The sequence below is a fragment of the Papaver somniferum genome, chromosome 11 (assembly GCF_003573695.1).
Source record: "Papaver somniferum cultivar HN1 chromosome 11, ASM357369v1, whole genome shotgun sequence".
Taxonomy (NCBI): Eukaryota; Viridiplantae; Streptophyta; class Magnoliopsida; order Ranunculales; family Papaveraceae; genus Papaver; species Papaver somniferum.
Window position 1 is genome coordinate 11,106,761 of NC_039368.1, and position 23,960 is coordinate 11,130,720.

At 40.4% G+C, this 23,960-nt stretch overlaps 1 protein-coding gene and 1 long non-coding RNA gene across 3 annotated transcripts; one reads left to right on the forward strand and one right to left on the reverse strand.

Moving 5' to 3' along the window:
• The first annotated feature begins 18,044 nt into the window (after positions 1-18,044).
• On the forward strand, positions 18,045-19,294 carry LOC113323803. 2 transcript variants are annotated; one of them, XR_003347859.1, is made up of 4 exons: positions 18,045-18,232; positions 18,487-18,662; positions 18,767-18,799; positions 18,911-19,294. It is a non-coding gene; the product is annotated as an uncharacterized LOC113323803 (long non-coding RNA). The 2 variants fall into 2 exon arrangements; XR_003347858.1 differs by having other exon boundaries at positions 18,767-19,294.
• Positions 19,295-19,639: 345 nt separating this feature from the next.
• LOC113320092 (NPL4-like protein 1) lies at positions 19,640-23,618 on the reverse strand. The gene is made up of 2 exons (XM_026568025.1): positions 21,715-23,618; positions 19,640-21,007 (listed from the first exon to the last, which is right to left on the reverse strand). Exon 1 carries the CDS (start codon positions 23,290-23,292, stop codon positions 22,558-22,560), a length of 735 nt encoding a protein of 244 aa, XP_026423810.1. The 5' UTR covers positions 23,293-23,618; the 3' UTR covers positions 19,640-21,007; positions 21,715-22,557.
• Positions 23,619-23,960: the final 342 nt, after the last annotated feature.

Here is a 23,960-nt window from a genome sequence, read left to right on the forward strand (position 1 = left end):
CTTTGTCTTTTGGGTTGATCCTCAACTCTTTAGATTGTTAGTGTATGGTGAATTTTTTGTATATAATCCAGTAGATAAAAATTTAAAAAACCCTTTTGTTCCTTTTGTATATATTTTGCTAATCCAATATGATCTCGGCTGACATATGTTGGATTCTTGCCCTGAATAACGGAGTTCTAATATTGCTTTCGCCGAAATCGGGTATTCTCTTTCCTTTTTCTCTACTCAACATGATCCTCTTCGTATGTTGTATTATAATTTTGTTCATATTTTGAAACATTGAGGACAATGTTTAGTTTAGGTTTGGGGGTGAAAAGTAGATACTTTGATAATATGCCATAATTGAAAACAAGAACTCCTTCTTTTTGAAAAAAAATGAAAAATGAAAATAAAAAATAAAAAATTGAAAAAAAAACATAAAAATGGAGCTCATTTACCTTGAAATGTTGACTCTTGTGCAAATATGTAATTATTAGGAATCTTAGTCTAAATATTTAGGCACCCTGATTCTAGCACAATTCACATAGTGATAAGAAATTTGCACGCGCACGATCTACCAATACATGTATAGCCTCGATCTTCAAGGTGTTTGATAGGAAGTCACGATTGCCAATCACTTTAGAATACTGAACGAAACTTGACTAGCTTGTTCTTTGGTTGGTTGGGATAGAAGGTGGAGGTTACATTAAGAAAAACAACCATCGAATTTAACTGGGTGCATCAAAAAGGGCTACCTCTTGCAAAGTGTCATGTAATATTTTGTTTCCTTTTGTATATGTATCAAAAGTGTTTCATTTTCCAAAAAAAAAAAAAAAAATCAAATATTTATCAATTCCATTCTCTCTTGTTCCAAAAATAAAAGAGAGGAGTCAATGTAAATAAGAGTCATGTAAAGAGTCATCTTTTGTGTTTTATTGTAATAAGCAAGGAAGGGTGCATGCCATTGATGTACAACGCGAGTGATTGTGAAATACCTCCTACTCATTCACAATTCTCGTAAAGTCCGGACAGCTAGCTAGATTTCGACCTTGGTTCTTAGCCTGAGAAACTATCTCTTGGTGATTAGTAGTCATAACTTCAGATCTTTCTTTACACATGTGTAGATACACTTTACACTCTTATCACATGTCTTTTTTTTGTTATCAGTGCTAGGATTTTGCCTTTGATAGCTAGATTGACATCTCCATTTTGCTGTGAGCTTAAACTGTCTTGCACATGTCACATTTGATGGAATATGAGCTTATATTTTGACCTAGAACTTTGTAGGTACGTTCTAAGCAAACCTTCACGAGACTTCACTCGTCCACTAGGGACACTTAGTGGTTTAAAAGTCTTAGTGCATACGCTAAATGCATTCGAGAGACCAGCGACAGTGGTATAGTTAGGATTTCCTTAGTTTTGTTTTACTTGAGGACAAGTAAAATTCAGGTTTGGGGGTATTTGATGAGTGCTAAAAAGTGCATATTTCTATATATTTTTCTTGGCATTTAACTCATCTTTTGTGCGTTAATTCTACATTTTATCCCATATTCTGTATTTTCATTGTTTTCAAGAATAAATATTTTTCTTACTTAATTTTATATTTTTAGGTAATAAATAAAGTTTGGATGAATTGCGGAGCGAAAAGAGCAGAAAAGTAGTGAAAAGCCGGAAAAAATTACACAAGGAAGTCGCAAAGAATGGTGCGCATAAACCCAAAATACTAGAAATGGGCTTAAGAAGGAAGATTTGTTCTTAAAGAAGATATGGGCTTGGCATACCCAAGGCCCAAAACCCTTACCCAAACCCATTATCTATATCCATAACCTCCTCCATTCTCAGACGTTAGATGGGATTACATCGAAATCCTACGGTCGCTCCTTCATCATTCATCAAAATCTGAAGTCCTTGTCAAACACCATAGCGCTTAAATTCCAAGCCTTCAGATTAGATTGCATTTGAATCCTACGGTCGCTCCTATGCATGTGCATCAAATCTCGATACTTCCGTTTAACACTACATCACCTAACTCTATCTCGCACCGTTGATTTCGTTGTATCACACAATCCAACGGTCGCTACTAGCCTCATCATTTCTCGCCGTTGGATCATTCTATCAGCTTCATATCCACGTCTCAGCATCGCAAGACATCGAAACTTGATGATCCGCATCACACTGAATCTACCTAACCCTATTTCCCAAACAAAACCAAAAGAAAACCCAAATCGTTTTCTTCTCCAGCCGACCTTCATCTTCTTCACCCCCATACCCCGTCTGCAACTCCATCAACTCCACCATCTCTCCCACCTCACCTCTGCAGTACTATCACATCTTCACCAAACCCGACACGACCCATCCCCCTAATTCGAAGTGCTTTAACCCCTCTCACCAACTGACCTAGGTGAGGGTTGATAAAACACCTCAAATTAGGGAGCAATTGCATCAATAGGCGCATGGATAAGAACAGGAAACAGAGATGAAGCATGGGTCAAGGCGAAATCAGAGAGTTGGTGAGTAAATTTCGGATTTTCAAAACCCTAATTTCAAAATTAGGGTTCACAAAAATTGGGTATTTTGTATGCTATAAATAGAGAGTGTGTAGAGCAATTTCAGGGTGTTCTTGGTTAGCCGAGATACCCCCAAATTTGGGTTAATCACTGTTTAATTTTAGTTTTAATTTTCAATTTAATATTTAGGGTTCTTCAATTTCTGTTCATGTTTGTTCTTTGCTGTTTAATTCCATCTTTCAATTTTTGTTTCTCACATGTTAGTTAGTTTAATTTCCTGTTTAAAACTTGACGAAGTCCTAGCCCTGTTGTGTAGTATTCCTGAATGTTAAGCAAGTTTGAATGAACTTAGTTTAGTGACAGATCACTCTCACAATGTATGCCAAGTATACTTTGTAGTTAGGTTCATGAGCTGTTGATAAGCTGCAACTGAAGCTGAATTCATAAATCTTTTGACTAGTTGTACCTTAGAAAGACAATTAGTGCTTTGGAAATAATAGAACATAGTTGAGTTTAACATGTCTATAGGAGAATGCATAGCTTAAGCTAGGGTGAATTCAAACCCCTAGTTCTCACCTATTCCATCCACAGCATCTTCACTCATCCACCTTCACTGTCCACTTTTATTTTTCTGTTTTCCTTCAATTTTTTCTCTTGTTCCATTGCTGTCTCTACAGCCCATCAATTTTCCACTGTGGTGTTAATAACACCACACAACCTCACTGTTCACTGCCCCTAAGAACAAGTTAGCAAAAGAAGCAAGAAACCAAAAATAGCAAATATATGCCCACCTTGTCCCTGTGGACAAACCCTGCTTGCACACTCACTGCAACTGACCCTGTGCACTTGCAGGTATTATTTCTGTGACTCTTTTAGAGAGCCACCAGTTGCTGATTTCCTTTGCCTCGATTTTGGAGAAGTCGTTTCTGATCTTTACGTGTGATGAAATTGTATTGTTGATTCCCTTATAGTGGTAGTTCATGAGAAATGCGATCCTCTTCATCTATAAACGCGTGTCCTGCTGAAGTGCTTACACCGTATGTTAAAAGTATTCCTTGTCATCTCCATCTGTGGTTGACGTTATTCTTGTGGTGGCTGCTCCGTGAGTGTCGTGAGGAAGATAGGTATCTCTTTCTGAGTTGTAGCCATGTCTATCTGATCCTTACGAGATCCTTTTGTCTTTCCATCAAATTAAAAGTGGTAAGAGGAGGTCGGCTTTTTCTGGATCCTCCAGTCTCTCGTCCCGATGGTGGAGTAGCCGCGGATCTGGTGATGGTTTGAGCTGTCGCACCCGAAAAAACGTTGGGGGGTGGCGGTAACGGATCTGGCTTTGGTGATCGGAGGTGTAACGCCTGTTATGGATTCGGTTGCAGGCGCCGCCTTCGTTCCTTCATACTCAGTCCCCCATCCCGGCCATGTGTGTTTCCGAGGACGTGATCTCAAGATGGAAGTTCCACCGTGACATGGGCATATATATATTACGAGTTCAACGCTCCCTGGTTTGTTGAGGGTGTCTCTGAGATCTAAAAGTTGCAGGCCAAGGCGACCGAAGGTCCTTCTGTGGACGTGGTCAAACAACAAGAAGCGTAGGTCGAAAGGTTATCCAAAGAGTTGGATCTAAAACATGCGGTTCTCCAAAGGACGAAGGTCGCCTTCTTCGAGAAGAGCAAACCATCGTTGAATGGATTCCTTTGAATGCACTTCTGTCTTCTGAAATTCTTATGTTTTTTTTTTTGAAAGGCCAATGAAACGCCTGGATTATGGTTTTGATTTTCTGGATTTTTGGGTTGATAGACAAGTGTTATCTATGAGGGTTTTGGATTGTTATTCAGAATGAACTGTTTTAGGATAATGACGTTTTTAGTTATGATTTTAAGTGACACAAACATCCTAGGAAAGACCATGAATGTTGTGTGTCGGTGGAGGGCATGGGATGAAACATAACATGGCTATCGATTTTAATCATCCTTGTGAAAACTTGAAGTAGTAGATCATGTATTTTTGTCTAACAAGACTTACTCGGTTTTTGGATCTCCTAACGAAAATGGATCTTCCTGGTGTGAGTCCGAGTTTTGCGGGAAGCGCCGCAGTGCTTGTCAAAAGTCCCCAGTCGTTCCTGAGTCATCTGTGAATCGAGTCGAGCGAGTCATTTGCTTCTATCGTCCCGAGACCTGAGTTGAAAGATGAGATCGAGGATTGAAAATTGACATTGTAACCGAAAGATCAATCTCCAACTGTGGTCGCCAATTATTTGAGGGTGAAAACGATTTCTGCTGATTTCGGTAATTTCACGTGAGTGGTTGAGAAACGAGTCTAAACCCTAAACAATGTACTGCAAGGGAGTACTTTAGATTCGAGAGATCAATTTGTACAAGTCGGGCCTAAACCAAGAAATGGTCGTTCCAGACTTGCTTCATTCACAAAGTGAAGGAGAAGGGTTGGTTTTGGGGAGGGAAGCGAAGAGAGTGTTGAGACCAGAATAGTTGATTCTGGAAGAGTAGTTGTTTTGACTTGTATCAGAAGGTGTAAGCTAGCGGATGGGAAAGCTTAACAGGTGATTTCTGAGTGTTGTATGCTCCTGACCAAAACTTGTTCTTTGGTGGAAATAGGTAAGACCTATTTATACAAGTCGAAGTGAAACGTACTCTGGTCTCGTAAGAAATGGAAAACAGATGAGTAAATGGGAGGAGGTGGTAACCGGTAACGCCTGGAATTGATGTTCCATAATGAAGGAAAGCGTTTCACCACTACTCCCTGTATTTACTAACCGCCTCATCCTAATGACACTGTCTTGTAACGGGCGTAGTGTACGTCGCACGCTGTAAACCGCCAAACTTATACCCAATGAGCATCCCCCAGTTTGTGATATGTGTTGATGTCTCGAGTGTTTCTGTGGAAAACATGTAGCATGTTGTTGCTGTTTGGCAAGTTGAGCTTGGGAAACTTGCCGGCTCGGTGGTGACCTTCGACGGTCGAGATTTAGCATCTTGAGGGGAAGGGTAGCCGTTGATTATTGCAACCCTTCGCTTGGTAGCCAGCGGTATGAAAGCATGGCCGGCATGGCTTTGATATGATTAGGCGCGGACAAGCCAGGACTTTGGAATAGCGGTGTGGCTGGCATGGTTGGCATGCCTTGGCGTGGAGGTGTGGCAGGCGCGGCATGCCATTGGCACATGTGTCATGGTTGGCATGCCTTAGCGCGGTTTAGGTGCGGCTAAAACTAGGATTTTGGCGTTGGGCCAAAGGTTACCATGTGTTGGTAGGTGACCTTGGACAGCTAAGATCTGCGTCTCAGATGGAAGGGTGGACGTTGATTGTTGCAACCCTTCGTTTTGGCAGCCAGTGGCATGTAGCGGGGCCGGCATGGCTTTGGCACGGTTTAGGCGTGACCAAGCTAGGGTTTTTGGCATAATTAGGCGCGGCCAAAAACTTGGGTTCGGCATTAGTTTGGGCGCGTCCAAAATTGAGGCTTGGCGTTGGGCCATAGGTTACCACGCATTGGCTGGCGACCTTGGACAGCTAAGATCTGCATCTCTGATGGAAGGGTGGCTGTTGGTTGTTGCAACCCTTCGTTTTGGCAGCCAGCGGCATGTAGCGGGGCCGGCATGGCTTTGGCATGGAATCGTGGCTGGCATGGTTTGACATTGGCACGGTAGCGCGGATGGCATGGTTGGCATGCCTTGACGAAGAGATGTGCTTGGCATGGAATGCCATTGACACATGTGGTGCGGCTAGCATGGTTGGCACGCCTTGGCGCGGAGATGTGGCTGGCACGACATTCCATTGGCACATGTGGTGCGGCTATTATAGTTGGCATGCCTTGGCACGGTGACGTGGCCGCCATGGTTTGCCATTGGCACGGTGGCGCGGCTGGCATGGTTGGCATGCCTTGGCACGGAGACGTGGATGGCATGGTTTCCCATTGGCACGGTGGCGCGGCTGGCATGGTTGGCATGCCTTGGCGCGGAGATGCGACTGGCACGGCATGCCATTGGCACATGTGGTGCGGCTAGCATGGTTGGCATGCCTTGGCACTGAGATTTGGCTGGCACATCATGCCATTGGCACATGTGGTGCGGCTGGCATGGTTGGCATGTCTTGGCGCGGTGACGTGGCTGGCATGGTTGGCATGCCTTGGCGCGATGACGTGGCTGGCATGCCTTGGCGCGGAGATGTGGCTGGCACGGCACGCCATTGGCACATGTGGTGCGGCTGGCATGCCTTGGCGCAGAGATGTGGCTGGCACGGCATGCCATTGGCACATGTGGTGCGGCTGGCATGGTAGTCATGCCTTGGCGCGGTGATGTGGATGGTGGTAGGCTTTGAAAAGGGTCCTAAAAATTATCCCCGGCCAAAAACTTGGTGGGCCCGGAGATATGTATAAAATTAAGCGCAATAAAAACGGGGGCCTACAGTAATACCGCAAGTGCACGGTCGTCAGTTGTAGCTCGTGCAAGTACGGGTCGATCCACAGAGATCGGGAGTGTTTGGAGTGTTTCTAGCTAATTGGGTTCCTAAATTGCTATTGGGCTATGAAGCCTTTTGGCTTAAATTGGGCTTTGAGTACTAATGGGTTTGATAACAATAAAATGAACTGAGCTTGGGCTCAGTTGGTCTTTGAAGTGTAAATGGGCTTTGGCCTTAAACTTAGGCTTTTGATTAAGCCCACAGTTGACTGAATTGGGCTTTTAACCTTAACCTAAACTGGGCTTTGAGCCTTAATGAAATGGGCCTCAGTGAACTAAACCTTGGGCTTTTGTTTTGGTCTTCTGATGAGCCCAAGTTGTGCTCTGGGCTTTTGGATTCAGTCAAGGATCTGGGCCTTTGGGCCTTTGAGGAACTGAACTTGGCTTGGCAGGAGAAGTGGAGTGGCAGCACCAGGTAGCAGGCCTAGGAGCACCAGCAGCAGCAAGAGAAAGGAAGGCAGCAGCACAAGTGTTGCACAGCAGCTGCAGGGCAAAAGCAACAGCAACAGCAGCTGCAGCAGTAGTGTAGCAGAAAGGAGGGCAATGCAAGAATAACAAGTAGCAGCAGCACAAGGCAGTGAAGAAAATGCACAGCAGGAGAAAATAGCAAACAAAAGCAACACAGGGCAAAAACAAGGAACAAAGCAAGTGAACCAAGGCCTAAGGCCAAGGGCAGGGATGTGGAGAGACTGAAATGGAGCAAAACTAAGGCAAGAATACAGGCATACTAAAAGAATGGGAAGAGAATTAGCTTGCTATGAGCACTAGTTTCTCCCAATGCTCAATCAACAGTGCAACCTAAGCATACACAAATAGAATGGCAAGATAATCAGCTTGCTATGAGCACTGATTTCTTCCATTGCACAATCAGTTCAATGCTTCACAGGTATCTAGCCTAGCATTCCATCAAACTAACAGCAAGTTTAAACATAACAGGAACATTAACAAGAGCATCAAGCATTAACAGTGAACAACATTAACAGGAATTTAACCTAAACAGGATACTAACAGGATATTGCACATTCAACAGGAACATTAACAGGAGCTTGCACAACAAACATGAACATAACTAACTGAAATTAACAATGAACACATTAACAGAAACTAACAATGAACACATTAACAGAAACACTAACAATGAACAAAACTGAAATTTGAGCTGAAACATGAACATTTAACAGAACTTGAAAGTTCTGGACACTGGCTAGTCCAGCATGTCTTTAACACAAATCCCACACCCATATTTATACCCAATACCCAATTAGGGTTTACAATCAAAATCCCCAAATTTCTCCAATGACAGTACAATTAGGGTTTCGAACTTTACTCACCAAACATGTGATTTGACACTTCAATCGTCGACCCATTATTTTCCTTGTTCACCTGCTCCGTCCCATGCCTCAATTGCATCTTTCCAACTCGTCCTATTTTATTGATTTCTTCCCTAGGTTTTTAGAGAGAAATTAGGGGAGAAAACTATATAATAGGAGGCTAGAACAAGGGGGTAATGATGGAGAAAGATAGGGGTGATGATGGTGGAGGTGTGGTGGTGGCAGTGGAGGTGAAGAAGGTTGGTGGCGGAGCTGGTGGTGGTCGTGGAGTTTCTGCAGAGGGAGGTGATGGAGGAGAGGGGCTCGATGGTTTGGGAGAAGGGTGCGTTTGGGTAGCTGGTATAGGGTTTGGTTGCTAGGGTGTTAGGCGGCTTCATCAAATTGGATGAACAGCGAGGATGAGCCGTGGGATGTGGAGCTGGTAGGTAGATCGGACGGTGATGCGGAGGCAAGCGATGAGCGACCGTTGGATGAGGAGATACAACGAAACGAACGGTACTTGATGGAGTTAGGTACTGTAGTGTAGGGCGGAGATATCAAACTTCGATGAACAGCAAGGGAGCAACCGTTGGATTCAACTACCATCTAATCTGAAGGCTTGGAATTTCAGCGCTGTGGTGCTTGGCAGAGACTTCAGATTTTGATGCTCTATGAAGGAGCGACCGTCGGATGCTTCTGAGAACTGATCTGATGGCTGAGAACGGAGGCGTTTTTGTGTGTAGAAAATGAGGTTGTGCGCACCATTCTTCGCGGCTTCCTTGCGTGATTTCTCCCGGCTTTCCACTACTTTTCTGCTCTTTTTGCTCCGCAAGTCATCCAGACTTTATTTATTACCTAAAAATGCAAAATTAATTAATAAAAATATTTATTCTTGAAAACAATGAAAATACAGAATATGGGATAAAATGTAGAATTAATGCACAAAAGATGAGTTAAAATGCCAACAAAAAGGGATAAATATATACAATATTTGGCACTCATCAAATACCCCCAAACCTGAATTTTACTTGTCCTCAAGTAAAACAAAACTAAGGAAATCCTAACTATACCACTGTCGCTGGTCTCTCGAATGCATTTAGCGTATGCACTAAGCCTTTTAAACCACTAAGTGTCCCTAGTGGACGAGTTGAAGTCTCGTGAAGGTTTACCAGAGGTGTGCCTACAAAACCTAAGGACAAAATATGAGCTCAGATTCCATCAAATGTGACATGTGCAAAACAGTTAAGCTCACAGCAAAATGGAGATGTCAATCTAGCTATCGAAGGCACAATCCTAACACTGATAACAAATAAGGACATGTGATAAGAGTGTAAAGTGTATCTACACATGTGTAAAGAAAGATTTGAAGTCATGACTACTAATCACCAAGAGATAGTTTCTCAGGCTAAGAACTGAGGTCGAAATCTAGCTAGCTGTCCGGACTTTACGAGAATTGTGAATGAGTTGGAGGTATTTCACAATTACTCGCGTTGTACATCAATGGCATACACCCTCCTTGCTTACAACACAAAAACACAAAAGATGACTATTTACATGACTCTTATTTACATTGACATTCTCTTTTTATTTTTGGAACAAGAGATGATGGAATTGATAAATACTTGATTTTTTTGTATTTTTCTGATATTTTTTTCTTTTTTTTTTTTTTTTTCTGAATATACATCGATTTTTTTTTTTTTTTTACAAGGAAACTTTTGATACATAACAAAAAGAAACAAAAGATTACATGACACTTTGCAAGAGGTAGCCCTTTTTGATGCACCCAGTTAAATTCGATGGTTGTCTTTCTTAATGTAACCTCCACCTTCTATCCCAACCAACCAAAGAACAAGCTAGTCAAGTTTCGTTCAGTATTCTAAAGTGATTGGCAATCGTAACTTCCTATCAAACACCTTGAAGATCGAGGCCATACATGTATTGGTAGATCGTGCGCGTGCAAATTTCTTATCACTATGTGAATTGTGCTAGAATCAGGGTGCCTAAATATCTAGACTAAGACTCCTAATAAAAATACATATTTGCACAAGAGTCAACATTTCAAGGTAAATGAGCTCCATTTTTTATGATTTTTCATTTTTTTAATTTTTTTTGAATTTTGATTTTTTCAATTTTTTTTTTTTTTTTTGGAATTTTTCAATTTTTTCAAAAAGAAGAAGGAGTTCGTTTTCAATTATGGCAAATTATCGTGGTATCTACTCTATACCCCCAAACCTAAACTAAACATTGTCCTCAATGTTTCAAAATATGGAAAGAATTAAAATGCAACAATGGAAAGGGACATGCTGAGTAGAGTAAAAGGAGAGAGAATACCCGATTTCGGCGAAAGCAGAATTAAAACTCCGTTATTCAAGGCAAAAATCCAACATATTTCAGCCGAGATCATATATACAAAAGGAACAAAAGGTTTTTTAAAATTTTATCTACTGGATTATATACAAAAAATTCACCATACACTAAAATCTAAAGAGTTGAGGATCAACCCAAAAGAAAAAGTGTAGAGACATAGAAAGTTTCAAAACACTAAAATTGGACTTAAATGGGAATGAGAGTGAAAAACCGAATGAATTACCCCTAAACCAAAAATTTTCAACAGGTTTACTTTTAAGCACAAAATCTTTTAATTTTAAGGGTTCAGGATTCAAAAGGTCTAACTCATAATGGACTGTTTTCGGGATGGGCAAACATGCAATTTCCAACTGTGGCTCTTTAAAAGTGTTATATTTTGAAGCAAAATAGTCCAAGAGGACTTGGGAAGCGCACAGTTCCAATCCTAGATTAGGAATTTTCAGAAAAATTGGTTTTACAATATTGGCACAAACCAAATCTAGGTTGGGTGGAAGGCCACAGATTGTGACTTAGGTAGAAGAATAGGCATATCATTATCAATCATCAAAATCTTTAACTCATCTACACATGTCACATCATGCTCACAATCATCAATCACATTGGCAAGATCACAATCAGAATTATCAACATCATCAACAGATTTATTTCGTGTATCGGCACATCAGGGGAAACATCACATGGAATACTAGAAGAAATATCATGCATTAAGGTCGGGGCAGAGAAGCCTAATGTATTTGAACCCAAAGGTTCCATAACATTTTCAGTATAGACATGTTCTTCTAACATAACATCATAATCATCATCATCATCATGATAGGAATTTTGCAATCTAGGATAATTTTCAATCCTAAGGTCGGAGCTATTACAAGAATAAAACTCTAATTCATGGGGATGATCATATCATGTGGTGTTGTTCCTGTTTCCCTAACGGATTCCCATTGATGGGTTTTCTCTGCAATCTCGGCTAAAAAATTCCATGCATCATCCACAGATTTATCAATAAACTCACCATTACACATAGACTCAACCATGGTTCGAGATTTAAAGTCTAGTCCCTCATAGAGGATGACGACAAGTCTCCACTTCTCAATTCCATGGTGCGGACATTCACTCAACAAATCATTAAAACGTTCAAAATAGTGAAAAACAGTTTCCTCATCCAATTGGACAAAACAATTGATATTTGACGAATAGCGATGGTCCTATGGTGTGGAAAGAATTTTTGGAAAAATTGATTAGTGAGTTGTTCCCAAGTGGTGATTGATTGTGGTCTCAAACCGTAAAACCATGTTTTGGCCCTTTCCTTTAAAGAAAATGTAAACAAACGCAATTTCAGAGAGTCTTCGGACATATGATCAGGTTGCATAGTCCGACAAATTTGTTCAAACTCTCTTACATGAGTATAGGGGTTCTCAGAATCGAACCCTCGAAATATAGGAAGTATTTGTATCATGCTTGCATTTATTTTAAAAGGGTTATTGGTTTGAGGTAATACAATACATGATAATGGAATTTTTATTGATGGATACATGTATTCGGGAGCACGAGGTTGGCCCATTTGAAAAGACACAAAGCCCACTATTTGGTTTTAATGGGTTTTCAAAAATTTGGTTTTGATGGGATTAAAGAAAAGAAATTTGGTTTAAAATGGGAGCAAAGAAAATTTTGGTTTTAAAATGGGAGCAAAAGTAAAATTTTGGGGTTTTTTTTTTTTTTTTTTTTTTTTTTCCCCCCCCTTTCTCCCCCGGGCCCCCGTCCCGTTCCCTTTTTTTTTTTTTTTTTACCACAAGAACCTAAGAAAATAAAATTTGGTTTTTAAAATTGGGAGCAAGCCCACTGTTGGTCCTCTAATGGAATGAAGGCTGCGGCCTACGAAAATCCAAGTTTTAATTTTGAAAGTTTAATTTGGCCCAGTTGGTTAAGGCCCGACGTTTGTTTTAAAACTTTGGTTTCGAGGTCCACTCTTGAGTGGAAGCAAGTCCACAATCAGTTATAAGCTCAGCTGGGTTTAAACCCAGAGTCCAAAATACAAGTCCAATGAAAGAATTTAAACAAGCCCACACAAAATAAATACAGATGCAGCTCCAACAGCAAATGAAGTGAAGCAGATGCAGATGCAAATGCTATGCAGTGAAATGCAAAAATAGCTAATAAAACACACGAAAAACACAACACCAATCCCCGGCAACGGCGCCAAAAACTTGGTAGGCTTTGAAAAGGGTCCTAAAAATTATCCCCGGCCAAAAACTTGGTGGGCCCGGAGATATGTATAAAATTAAGCGCAATAAAAACGGGGGCCTACAGTAATACCGCAAGTGCACGGTCGTCAGTTGTAGCTCGTGCAAGTACGGGTCGATCCACAGAGATCGGGAGTGTTTGGAGTGTTTCTAGCTAATTGGGTTCCTAAATTGCTATTGGGCTATGAAGCCTTCTGGCTTAAATTGGGCTTTGAGTACTAATGGGTTTGATAACAATAAAATGAACTGAGCTTGGGCTCAGTTGGTCTTTGAAGTGTAAATGGGCTTTGGCCTTAAACTTAGGCTTTTGATTAAGCCCACAGATTAAACAACAAGCCCACAAATAAATTATTACAAACCCAAAATAGAAAAATAAAAAGCCCAAAAAATTGGGTTAATTATTACAAGCCCACAATTAAAGAAATTTGGAAGCCCACAGGTTGGGTTCTCTCAATGGAATGGGTTTAGGCTTACCTTTTTAGCACAGCCCAGCTGCTCTGATATTGTTGCAAAAACCCAGTTGGGTTTTGGTTCTTTTCCTTGGTGGCGTCCCAGCAGAGGAAAAACAGGTTCAGAACAGCAGGTCCAACAGCAAATGAAGTGAAGCAGATGCAGATGCAAATGCTATGAAATGAAATACAAAATAGCTAAATAAAAACACAGATAAAACACAGCACCAATCCCCGGCAGCGGCGCCAAAAACTTGGTAGGCTTTGAAAAGGGTCCTAAAAATTATCCCCGGCCAAAAACTTGGTGGGCCCGGAGATATGTATAAAATTAAGCGCAATAAAAACGGGGGCCTACAGTAATACCGCAAGTGCACGGTCGTCAGTTGTAGCTCGTGCAAGTACGGGTCGATCCACAGAGATCGGGAGTGTTTGGAGTGTTTCTAGCTAATTGGGTTCCTAAATTGCTATTGGGCTATGAAGCCTTTTGGCTTAAATTGGGCTTTGAGTACTAATGGGTTTGATAACAATAAAATGAACTGAGCTTGGGCTCAGTTGGTCTTTGAAGTGTAAATGGGCTTTGGCCTTAAACTTAGGCTTTTGATTAAGCCCACAGTTGACTGAATTGGGCTTTTAACCTTAACCTAAACTGGGCTTTGAGCCTTAATGAAATGGGCCTCAGTGAACTAAACCTTGGGCTTTTGTTTTGGTCTTCTGATGAGCCCAAGTTGTGCTCTGGGCTTTTGGATTCAGTCAAGGATCTGGGCCTTTGGGCCTTTGAGGAACTGAACTTGGCTTGGCAGGAGAAGTGGAGTGGCAGCACCAGGTAGCAGGCCTAGGAGCACCAGCAGCAGCAAGAGAAAGGAAGGCAGCAGCACAAGTGCTGCACAGCAGCTGCAGGGCAAAAGCAACAGCAACAGCAGCTGCAGCAGAAGTGTAGCAGAAAGGAGGGCAATGCAAGAATAACAAGTAGCAGCAGCACAAGGCAGTGAAGAAAATGCACAGCAGGAGAAAATAGCAAACAAAAGCAACACAGGGCAAAAACAAGGAACAAAGCAAGTGAACCAAGGCCTAAGGCCAAGGGCAGGGATGTGGAGAGACTGAAATGGAGCAAAACTAAGGCAAGAATACAGGCATACTAAAAGAATGGGAAGAGAATTAGCTTGCTATGAGCACTAGTTTCTCCCAATGCTCAATCAACAGTGCAACCTAAGCATACACAAATAGAATGGCAAGATAATCAGCTTGCTATGAGCACTGATTTCTTCCATTGCACAATCAGTTCAATGCTTCACAGGTATCTAGCCTAGCATTCCATCAAACTAACAACAATTTTAAACATAACAGGAACATTAACAAGAGCATCAAGCATTAACAGTGAACAACATTAACAGGAATTTAACCTAAACAGGATACTAACAGGATATTGCACATTCAACAGGAACATTAACAGGAGCTTACACAACAAACATGAACATAACTAACTGAAATTAACAATGAACACATTAACAGAAACTAACAATGAACACATTAACAGAAACACTAACAATGAACAAAACTGAAATTTGAGCTGAAACATGAACATTTAACAGAACTTGAAAGTTCTGGACACTGGCTAGTCCAGCATGTCTTTAACACAAATCCCACACCCATATTTATACACAATACCCAATTAGGGTTTACAATCAAAATCCCCAAATTTCTCCAATGACAGTACAATTAGGGTTTCGAATTTTACTCACCAAACATGTGATTTGACACTTCAATCGTCGACCCATTATTTTCCTTGTTCACCTGCTCCGTCCCATGCCTCAATTGCATCTTTCCAACTCGTCCTATTTTATTGATTTCTTCCCTAGGTTTTTAGAGAGAAATTAGGGGAGAAAACTATATAATAGGAGGCTAGAACAAGGGGGTAATGATGGAGAAAGATAGGGGTGATGATGGTGGAGGTGTGGTGGTGGCAGTGGAGGTGAAGAAGGTTGGTGGCGGAGCTGGTGGTGGTCGTGGAGTTTCTGCAGAGGGAGGTGATGGAGGAGAGGGGCTCGATGGTTTAGGAGAAGGGTGCGTTTGGGTAGCTGGTATAGGGTTTGGTTGCTAGGGTGTTAGGCGGCTTCATCAAATTGGATGAACAGCGAGGATGAGCCGTGGGATGTGGAGCTGGTAGGTAGATCGGACGGTGATGCGGAGGCAAGCGATGAGCGACCGTTGGATGAGGAGATACAACGAAACGAACGGTACTTGATGGAGTTAGGTACTGTAGTGTAGGGCGGAGATATCAAACTTCGATGAACAGCAAGGGAGCAACCGTTGGATTCAACTACCATCTAATCTGAAGGCTTGGAATTTCAGCGCTGTGGTGCTTGGCAGAGACTTCAGATTTTGATGCTCTATGAAGGAGCGACCGTCGGATGCTTCTGAGAACTGATCTGATGGCTGAGAACGGAGGCGTTTTTTGTGTGTAGAAAATGAGGTTGTGCGCACCATTCTTCGCGGCTTCCTTGCGTGATTTCTCCCGGCTTTCCACTACTTTTCTGCTCTTTTTGCTCCGCAAGTCATTCAGACTTTATTTATTACCTAAAAATGCAAAATTAATTAATAAAAATATTTATTCTTGAAAACAATGAAAATACAGAATATGGGATAAAATGTAGAATTAATGCACAAAAGATGAGTTAAAATGCCAACAAAAAGGGATAAATATATACAATATTTGGCACTCATCAGATGGCATGGTTTTCCATTGGCACGGTGGCACGGCTGGCATGCCTTGGCGCGGAGACGTGGCTGGCATGGTTGCCATTGGTACGGTGGCGTGGCTGGCATGGTTGGCATTCCTTGGCGCGGAGATGTGGCTGGTACTGCATGCCATTGGCACATGTGGTGCGGCTGGCATGCCTTGGCGCGGAGATGTGGCTGGTGCGGCATGCCATTGGAACATGTGGTGCGGATGGCATGGTTGGCATGCCTTGGCACGGTGATGTGGCTGGCACGGCATGCCATTGGCACATGTGGTGCGGCTGGCATGGTTGGCATGCCTTGGCGTGGTGACGTGGATGGCATGGTTTGCCATTGGCACGGTAGCGTGGCTGGCATGGTTGGCATGCCTTGGCGCGGAGACGTGGCTGGCGCGGTTTGACATTGACACAGTAGCATGAGAATTAGGGTTTGGTATAGATGATGTCATTCAATGCTAAGGGTTCTTCCGTGGAACATGACACATGTAAAAAAAAGGTGCCCTGGTAATTCTTACGTAGGCATGATGATTAATTCAATAAATGCGCTAATGGTCATAGTGACGTCATGTCAGATGTGCGGTTTTACGATTTTAAACCTAAGCTAAAAACCACCATCAACACAAGTAAACATACTTCGTTGTTGTATCGTCTCGATATCATATCCATAGACGATCACACGAAGTGTAAACCGATTAGTTGTGTTGTATCGACTCAGTCCATAGACAGTCACTTTCGGAAAAAGGACTTATAGGTAGGAAAAGTTTTAGCTTGAGGCATATTTGGATACCCTCGCCTTTTCAAGTGCATTTAGAGGTTGTTTGGATGCACCCAAGAAATTAAATTTTTCATCTTGATTAGATCGGGAATTCAGAAATTAGGTCTGGAAACTAAAAAAGTATTTGTATCCTCATTAGTACATTCACAAATATTTGTGGAATTAGTTGCGATTATTGGCGGACTGTAGACTTCCGCATAAAATTGTCATCCATTACCCCAATCTAGAAATGTATTTTTCAACTTATTTGTGATTTTTTCATTTATCAAATAAAACTGGTGAATTAAATTTAGTACATTACAACCACGTAGAAGATAATACTGTTGTTTTTTACTTGGTTACAGTCAAGATGACCGAGAAAATACAGAGACGATGGTGAAATCGATTATGATAAAAAAGAATGTTGTCAATTAAATCGATTGTTAATAAAATCAAAGACAGAAAGGGCAACTAGGGTGTGATGTAGCCCACCCCGAGAATCATCGTTATTTTTCCGTGGATAAAAATTATCCACAATATTTTTTTATTCACGGAAAAATAATGATTATGTCAGGTGTTAAAATAAGTTATCGCACTAATAGTAATAATGAATAATCGGTAAAAAAATCCACATCATGAAACTACCGATTATGCTTATCTATTGGAACAGAAGAGTATAATCAGTAGATAAAGTACTTTATTGTCTACCGATTTTGGGACGTCAATAGGGCTGAAGCATTCAATCGTCTCTCTAACCGTTATTGAACGTTTAACATGATATTCTAGATGATTTTTTCCACTTATCTTCTTCAGATATACCCATACATGTGTGTTATTGATTTGAGAAAAAAATAGTTTTCTCCCACTCTTCTTCTCTTTCTTCTTCTCCCACTCTACAAGCTTAATACTAAATAGCTCAAATAAAGGGAAGATTAGTCATTTTGAAAAGTCAAAAATAAAAGATAGGTTTATTTTAAGTTTCGATGATCCTATTTTATTTTATTAGCCAACCTGGTTATTTTTAAGTTGCTCCTAAATTCTTTTAGGAAGCGCCTTTTGAGTTTAAAAATAAAAATACTGGGTTACCCTAGACGTGCCAGGATTTTATCCTGAGTACCATCGTGATACAAACATCCCGTGGGGCCAGCTGGAGAAAATACAGGAGTTTGGGTCCTATCTTGGTTTGTTTCACTCGGTAGAATTTTTTAATTAAACCTATCTTTACCGAGACATACTTGGACTCGGTTTAAGTTTCCTGACCTTTCGAGAAATCCTCCCTCGTTACAAAAGCAATTGCACCGGCACGCGATATTACGGTCAACTCTTAAACCTCTTTCTGTCTTATTTCCTCGAAAATCATACCACCGCCGTAGTTACCTTCGAACAGTTAAACCACCAGCGACGCAACTGCAAACCACCAATTGATGAGTTAGTATTTCAATTATTATGATCGATCTACATTATTATGTGTATAAGTTAGGTTTTTGTTTCAATTTTAGGTTTGTTTTTTTTTTTTAAAGTTTTTTTTGTTTTGATTTAGACATTTTCTGTTTTGATTTTAGGCTTTTCCTGTCTGGATTTAGGCTTTATTTTTTCGATTTTGGGTTTCTTAGTTTGTTTCAATTTTTTTGTTTTGTTTTGTTTGTGATTGATTGTATTTGTTGTTGTTGTTGTGATTGTAGGGTTTTTGTTTCTTGGATTTTCCTCAAATGGCTAGTATTCATGATACGCCATCTTTTCACATGCCTGGTATTCATCGTATCCCGGAAATGTTCCCGGAGGAGGAGGAGATGCAAATAAGGAGAAACCTTAAACTTAGAGACACATTAATTAGCAAAAAACTTGATCTTCTAGAAAAGTAATTTTGTTATATTTTTTTAGATTTTATCGAATTTATTAATAATTTTATTATTGGAAGTTGTTCATGATTTATGATACCTCTTCGATATTCTCTTGTTGTAGAGCTGCCAAAGCTGCAGGACGCCCGTTCAAAAGGTAATTAAATTCATTGCATTTTTGTATTGTTGTTTATTAAACTCCAGTAGTTTCTGTTGATGCAATTGCAAACAAAATTAAAGGATATGATTGGCTCCTTGACTCTGCAAGAGAGATGAGACAATGTGTATGAAGATGCATGTTCAAGATTCATCTGCAGTTTCCTTACGAGAAGTAGTTGTGCTTCAACCTTCCCTCATTCGGGACAACTCAGTGTGCTCTCTCTTCTTTTTCATGTCCTCTTCAAACTCGGTTGTAGTGATTTATGGTGATGCCACATTGAAAGTTTGCTGTATTTCAACATTGATCAAGGGTTTTGGAAACCTGCTGCAGACTTTGTTTGTATTGGTGTATATAATGTTTGTTCATTATGCAATTTCATGTTGTTTTCATCTATCCATTGTGGGTATTATTAGTTTAACTGTGGATGTAGAACATGAGAGTTCTCTAGGTTAACTGCGCTCGAAATTGGAATCTAAGAGTTCACTTGGTTAACCATGGTACGTTGGTGTTTGTATTATGCCAATCCATGCTGTTTTTAATGTGTGGAGTGAATCCTTTGTTTATCCAGTGCTGGTTTTATTTGGTTATACCATGTTTTAGAGGTGTTTGTAAATGGATCAAAGCATTATTGAGGTGGACTGCTGGAGGACAAGGGTTTATTTGATGTCTGCAACAAGGAACTAACTTATGTTTCTTTGTTAGGAGTTTCTTGGCCATGGATGTCCTGTAAATGTGGGGTTATAGCACAAACACTAACAAAAGAACCCCAAAACTCTTAAAACCCAAGTCTCCAACTATGAAAGAAAAATCATTAAAGAAACCAATTGATTAGATGATTATAAATTACAAATGGGGTTTTGTGATCCCTAGTTTCCAAACATACATTAACTCTCTCTAAATGAAACCAATCTTTCTAAATTCTAATAGAAGATAACGTAAAAAGAAACTGTGATTACAAAAAAGACAGTCTCGAAAACAAATAACTTGATGATAAACAAGATGAAGCATGACACCAACCCGAACATTACTGATCTGTCACCACTTTCTGCTTCTTCTGCCACCACTTTCTGCTTCTTCTGTTTGACTTCCTGCGAATTTTTTCCCTTCTGTTTTTTCATCTTCTATTCACAGCGTCCCTCTTCTAGCCTTTAGCACTGTTATTTAGCAGCATATCACCAATTTCTTGATCAGGAATGAAATTCTTCCAAAACACCCCAAAAGTATTGCTCTTAACATTTTCCATCTTCTTTTTCGTCATACCTTTCTGCTTGGTTAGGACCCAACTTCATCTAAACAGAAGTTTGCCCCTCTATATTTGGGGTTGCTCCTCTTAGTATCCTGACTCCTGGTACATGATTAGCACCAGCATCATCCAGGCTAAAAGTCACCTCCATGTTCTGGAAATACATAATCAAATACAAATACAAGAAATAAAACATGTCTGCGCTTAGTTAGATTCAATTATACTAATAACTGTAAATGCGAGGATATGAAGTTAGATTCATCATGGAGAGGATCCCACTTAAGAAGCTCTAATCATATGGAGAGAAGATAGCAGCAACACTTAAAGACATATAAGCATCGCGGTAACTTGGGAAGAAATGCTTCTTCCATGTTTTAAACTTCTCTTTTACGAGAATTCTACAGTTGCGTCAATGAATATCTGCTCTGGAATCTGAAGCAGACATTCAAGGTTTTGTATGACATAATTTCCGTGACATTTTCATCAGTACTGGACCCTCCTTGGATATGATAGTATCCAAAATCATCTCCAGCAGCAGACATTTTCTTTGATTGCAAACTGTCCTACCTCCGTTCTAGGGCTTCAGCCCTACATGTTACTTCCACCCGCTTTTGTAGGTTCATGCCCCGACCAAGTTCATCTAACTTAACCACCAAATTAATTTGCTCCCTTCATTTAGAAGATGCCTGCTATGCTGCATTGATCACCGCAGCAGTTTACCACCTTAAAACGCATAACTCATATGAAAGCTCTAATTCTCTTAGGTCAAAATCTTAATTGCTATGGAACTTTTGTGCACCATTCTGTCTATGCGGTGACTGGTGTAGTTATATCTCTAAAGGTATGAGAAGTGTATATACTTACAAGTCCACCTACTTTTCAAGATCAGTGATGTTAGAAAATGCTGCAGATATATTCTCATCATCCCAATCCAGTGCTGGTTTGGTTCTTCCATGAGGTTCCTGGTAAGAAAAACGAGGAAATCAACCTTACACGAAGACCCTCATACAATTAGCCATGAGTATCAGTATGACTTTATAAGTTGTGTTACAAAAAACGAACTAGCCTAAATCCACTACGGTCTACAGGGGTTTCAGATCTGGGAATAAGCAAATCTGTCCTATTAAGGTCAGGTAACTGCATTTTAGTGACAAAAAAAACCTGCATCATTGCCACAATTTGAGGCCTAATACTGTTCAAATTATGCTGTATTCAACTTCTCCTGCAGCACTTTATTAAAAGGATTTTGCTAGATGCTCTGAAGCAATTTCACTGGCAAAAAACTTCAACTTGAGATTTTAACCACTTGCAGAAATCATAATACCACTTTTAGTTTAAATCAACGGTTTTCTCTACTTTAATTTACTCTTGTGAAATTCTGATAGCTTGTTTACGTCCACATACAGATATTTAAGCCTCAAAATCAGTTTGAGGCTTTTAGATGAAGTTTTTGAAAAAGAACCTTCCATAAAAAAGGCTGACTCTTACGATCCAATCCAATGGTGGACCATCCAGGAGAAGAAATATAAAAATATCAACTCTTTGTTTCTTGAGATAATTGAACAAAAAGGAGGAATATGAATTGAACATGTTATCCCTAGATTTATACCTATACAATAAAAGGAAAAAAAAAAAAAAAAGAAGGAACACTTCAGTATGATAGACTTACCTTGAGGTGGCCGTGCATGCATCCTTCAATTATAAAACTGACAGTATATCATCCACCATAAGAAATGGACAGTACTTAATAACTTGGCTCCCCTCAAGGTCTCCCATTAGCTTTGGGAGACAATAACTCCATTGCATCGATTATTTGTCTTGCTTTAGGTGGTGGTGGATACTTCTTGCTCTCCTTCTCCCCCATTTTGCCTTTACCCTTATCAATAGCAACCGATGGAGCAACACTTGTTTCGTCCATCTCTTCTTCTTGAATCTCTAGATTTGGTTGTTGAGATACCACAATTGCACGTTCAGCCGTTCCTTCTTTGCTTGCTCTACCACCAAGTGCACCTTGGTTATTAGTAGAACCTACCTACCCTGTAACAATTCAAACATTCCCTCTCTCTCTCTTTAAACACACCACAATGAATCATCTAAAAAACTCAAAACAAAAACCTAATTTTACACACATAATAATAATTGAGACCGCTCAGATGAAACCAAGATACTCAGCTCATCAAAATAGAGAACCTAAAATAACATGTTGGTGAGTTGCGGTTGCGTCACTGCTCACGAACAGGTAAGCAGAAAACGAATCAAGACACCCTGTGTGATTCAATTATTAAAAAGCATACTTGATAATAACAAAAACAGAATAATGAAGAAAAAGCATTCATAAAGGATATACTGGTAGAAAAAGTTTAATCTAAGGTATCACCTCTAGTGTCAACTTCGGGGTACTTCAATTGATCAATCAGACCAATTCTAATTACAAATTCTATAATGAAACACAAACACCCCCTGTTTGAATTCAAATCTCAACCACAAAGGCAAATAGAATACCAACATACTATCAAGTGGCACTCGCCATTGACTCGATTAGGAGTTGGTAGCCTTCTGGAACTGTTGACTGCAGCTGCACGCATTGGCACAATGCTGGAACATCAGAATTAACATCAAAGAACCTGGAAAGTAAGAGCAGCAGATGAAAGTCTGATATTCGCCTCACAAAGGGAAGGCTCTTTGCCTTATCCAGATGAGTCTTCAATGCTCTTGGTGGAATTGACGTAATTCTATTCTCAACAGGGAATGATGTTGAAAGGGGGCCCTGATGATCAAGAATCTTTACAACCACCAAGAAGAAATCATTATCAACTTCTTTAACATCTTTAACACCAACAACAACCTCTTTTTTCATCCTGGATACCTTTGGATCATAATCCCCTCCACAATCAGTCTCAAACCATCCTTCTTTGAATAACTTAACACAGATATCACTCATTTGAAAAGCTTCAAAATGTACATCAGCACCACCCTCTTCATTCACTTTCAATTTCACCAATGCAGTAACCCACTCCTTCAACCCACTCTCCCCATGTAGTTCTGCAGCTTGTAAAACCTCCGAATTCGACAATGTATAATCCTTCTTGCTCTGCCCAATTGTTTGAGTAAAGATAAACCCAACTCTCCTCATCCCTAACCCTGACGCAATCGCTTCGACAATCTTCTCTTCCTCAGTATCCCTCATCAACACCAAATTCTCCTCAGTCCCCTGCTCTGGCATCTCATAAATAAAATTCACCATCATAACAAGTCTTTATTTAATGACGAAATCGTTGAATTGTAGCTTATCTTGAGGGGATTTAGCTAAGAGCAAGTCTTTATTTAATGAGATTGTTGTTTGTTGAGAGATCGGGACATCGAGTTGAGATTCAATTAGGGTTTTGAGTTGTGATACTGTGATGTTTGGGTTTTCGATTTCGATTCTTTCTAATCCGTCTCTGCTACGTATTCTGATCACAATCATCTTGATGATGAAGAGATTATTGAGAAATTCTTTAGCGAGTTGACGCCGGTGTTTGGGTTGCGACGCTCGGTCGGAGGTGACTGGTATTTGCTGATAGAAAGAGGGAGGCTTACTAATACTAAACCAAAGAAAAGAATACGTATCTCCACTTTATGGTGGGATTTGAACTCGTAACCCCGTTTTTTTCCAAAATTGCACAGGTAGTCCCTCCGTTAGTTCTAGATTTCTAAAGTTTTTTTTTTAGCTGTAAAAGCCTATTTCTATGGTGATGTCAAACATCTGATTTTGCCGGTTTAGCATCCACTATGGATATGCCAAAGTGCCAAATTTATAGCATGTTAATATATCAGATATAACATATAGGTATACGTGAAAGACTTTCCAGAGAGTGATAGAACGCCCATCGCTAGATGGTCAAAATATCGCTCGTTGGTCACTCCAGCGTCATT